The sequence below is a fragment of the Penaeus vannamei genome, chromosome 3, assembly GCF_042767895.1.
Source record: "Penaeus vannamei isolate JL-2024 chromosome 3, ASM4276789v1, whole genome shotgun sequence".
NCBI classification, from domain to species: domain Eukaryota; kingdom Metazoa; phylum Arthropoda; class Malacostraca; order Decapoda; family Penaeidae; genus Penaeus; species Penaeus vannamei.
This window is the reverse complement of record NC_091551.1, coordinates 25255376-25257875: the sequence shown is the minus strand read 5'-3', so window position 1 is coordinate 25257875 and position 2500 is coordinate 25255376. Positions and strand designations below refer to the sequence as shown.

The following is a 2500-nucleotide window of genomic DNA, read 5'->3' as shown; positions in this document are numbered from 1 at the left end:
ATCATCATCATTATTATTATTGATATCATTACTATTGCTGTTACAATCATTATCATCATAATTATTTTAATTATTATTCTTATGATAATAATAAATAATAATAATGATGAGGATTCTAATAATGATTTTAATGATGATAACAAATTATTATCATTGTTATCACCGTTATCACTATCGTTCGTTCGTTCGTTCGTCAGACCAGAACCTGTCTAGCTTCCTCCTTGGCTCTTCTTTTATTCTCATCCACCTTTTAACATATTCATCGTTCGCTTGCGGTTAATCTTGTATTCATAGCTCTTCCTCCTTTCGTCTGTTCTCTTCTTTCTTCCTTTTCATCAATATCTTCGTTATTTTGTTCCTTTGTTCATTCCTTTCTCTCTTTTTTTACTTCCTTCATTTTTTTTTATTTCTCCCTCCGTTTCTTCTTCCATTCCGCTTTCCTTCTTTCCTTCATACGTTTCTTCCTTTCTCCCTTCCTTCCTTCCATCCATCCATCCTTTTATTATTTCTTTCTTCCTTCCTTCCTTTCTTTCTCCCCTCTATTCATCCATTCTTTTATTCTTTCTTTCTTCCTTTCTTCCTACCTACCTCTCCCTCCATCCCTCCCTCCCTCCCTCCCTCCCCCCTCTCACTCTCTCTCTCTCTCTCTCTCTCACTCTCACTCTCTCTCCCACTCTCTCTCTTTCTCACTCTCTCTCTCTCTTTCCCTCTCTCCCTCTCTCCCTCTCTCCCTCTCTCCCTCTCTCCCTCTCTCCAGCCCTCCCTCCCCCTCCCCCTCCCTCTCCCTCTCTCTTCTCTTTTCCCTCTTCTCTTCTCTCTCTTTCGGTCTCTCCTTTCTCTCTCTTTCTCAATATGTCTGGCTGGCTGTCTGAAGAAAAGAGTGAAAGGAAAATAATACCAAGACTGATGTGGTATTAATCCAGTAAGCAACCCAAAAGAGGGCGGGGCAATGGTACACAAAGAGGCTTGCAGGTAAGTATGTATGAATGCATTTACGTATATATGTATGCATGTGTGTATGTATGTTTTGAAGTTTTTGTGCATATATATGAATGTATGCATGTATGTATGTATGTATATATGTATGTTGTATGTATATACGTATATATGTATGTGTGTCTGTAGGTATGTATGTATCAAGTATGTATGTATATAAGTATATTCATTAATAATGATAATGATGATGGTACTAACAATGATAATGAAAGCAATAATGATTACAATAATTTTGATAAAGAAAAAAATATTGATTAAGTTGGCTCTTGGAATGTTATCAACTATAGTGCGTTTAATTTCAGGAAATAAAAAAAATGTCAACTCAGATTCTGTAATACTCCGATTCACGTTTTTTTTTTTTTTAATTCTAAACTGCTGGTGCTTAATACTTACATTTACATAAGTTTTGTATTTCTAAAATTAATATACAGTTTTTCCTTATTATTATCAATCAACTTTTCCCCTCCAGCACCACATTATCCTTTTATCTCCAAATAAACTTGGCGAATCGAAGTGTTCTAGAGGCAGAGGTGAGTTGCCAGTTTTTCCTTATCCTGAGATCGGACGGAGCGCGACGTCTCCTCGGCGAAATATCTCATTCGCTCCATCACAGGGAAGCTCTGAATGCAACATAACCTTCTGGAGAAAGACCCCTTATCGCTCACTCTCATTGTTTGTGCATCTGTGCCTTTGACTCCTTCGTCAGGTAAAGAGGTCCTTTGGGATATCCTGTTTGTACGGCGTCTGCGGGAGGGAAACCTAGTCCGCAGGAAATGAGTATTCCCTGCTAACGGTTATTTCCCGAAGAACACCTGCGATGGGAAAGCTCCCCAGGGGAACTCGTGCCTCTGGGTGTCTCTCGTAAAGAGGCTACCAGTGGATTACATCTCTCCCTCTCCCCTCCCCGTCCCTCTCTTTCTTTCTCTCTCACATTTGATCTCTCTCTCTCACTCATTCACTCACTCACTCACTCACACTCTCACTCTCTCTCTCTCTCTCCATTAACCATTATTATTATCATTATTATTTTTTTATTTTTTTATTTATTTATTTATTTTTTTTTTTACGTGTTTTATAATGTCGCATATACTTCATGTGGCTAACATGATAAAAGCATTATTTTCAGGGAGCTTCGACAAGGAGAGCCGCAAAATTCGCGATTTAGGAAAATATCCTTCAATCAACACCTTACTCCCCTATCAGCTGCAGGATTCCCTTCAACGCAGGGCCTTCCTCCCGCAGGTGTCGTGGATCCGGGTGGGGGACCTGCACATCCTGTCGGTCGGGAAGTACAAGTACAGCACGGACAGCCGCCTCTCCGTGATCTTCAACGAGCCCGAGCAGGAGTGGGTGCTGCAGATCGCGGGCGTGACGGAGAGCGACGCGGGCATGTACGAGTGCCAGATCTCGACGAAGCCGGTCCTCAGCTTCATGGTCAGCATGGAGGTCGTAGGTGAGGCTCCTCGGGAAGTCCTGAGCTCCAGTCTGTGTCTCTTTAAGTTTA

General features: G+C 41.1%; 1 protein-coding gene across 3 annotated transcripts in view; it reads left to right on the top strand.

Moving 5' to 3' along the window:
• LOC113812295 (uncharacterized) overlaps nt 1-2500 on the top strand; it is a 448320-nt gene that overhangs the window by 239696 nt on the left and 206124 nt on the right. For all 3 annotated transcript variants that reach the window (XM_070142876.1, XM_070142883.1, XM_070142871.1), the window contains exon 3: nt 2239-2449. In XM_070142876.1, coding sequence (XP_069998977.1) covers nt 2239-2449 — 211 coding nt within the window. The remainder of the gene's footprint in view (nt 1-2238; nt 2450-2500) is intronic.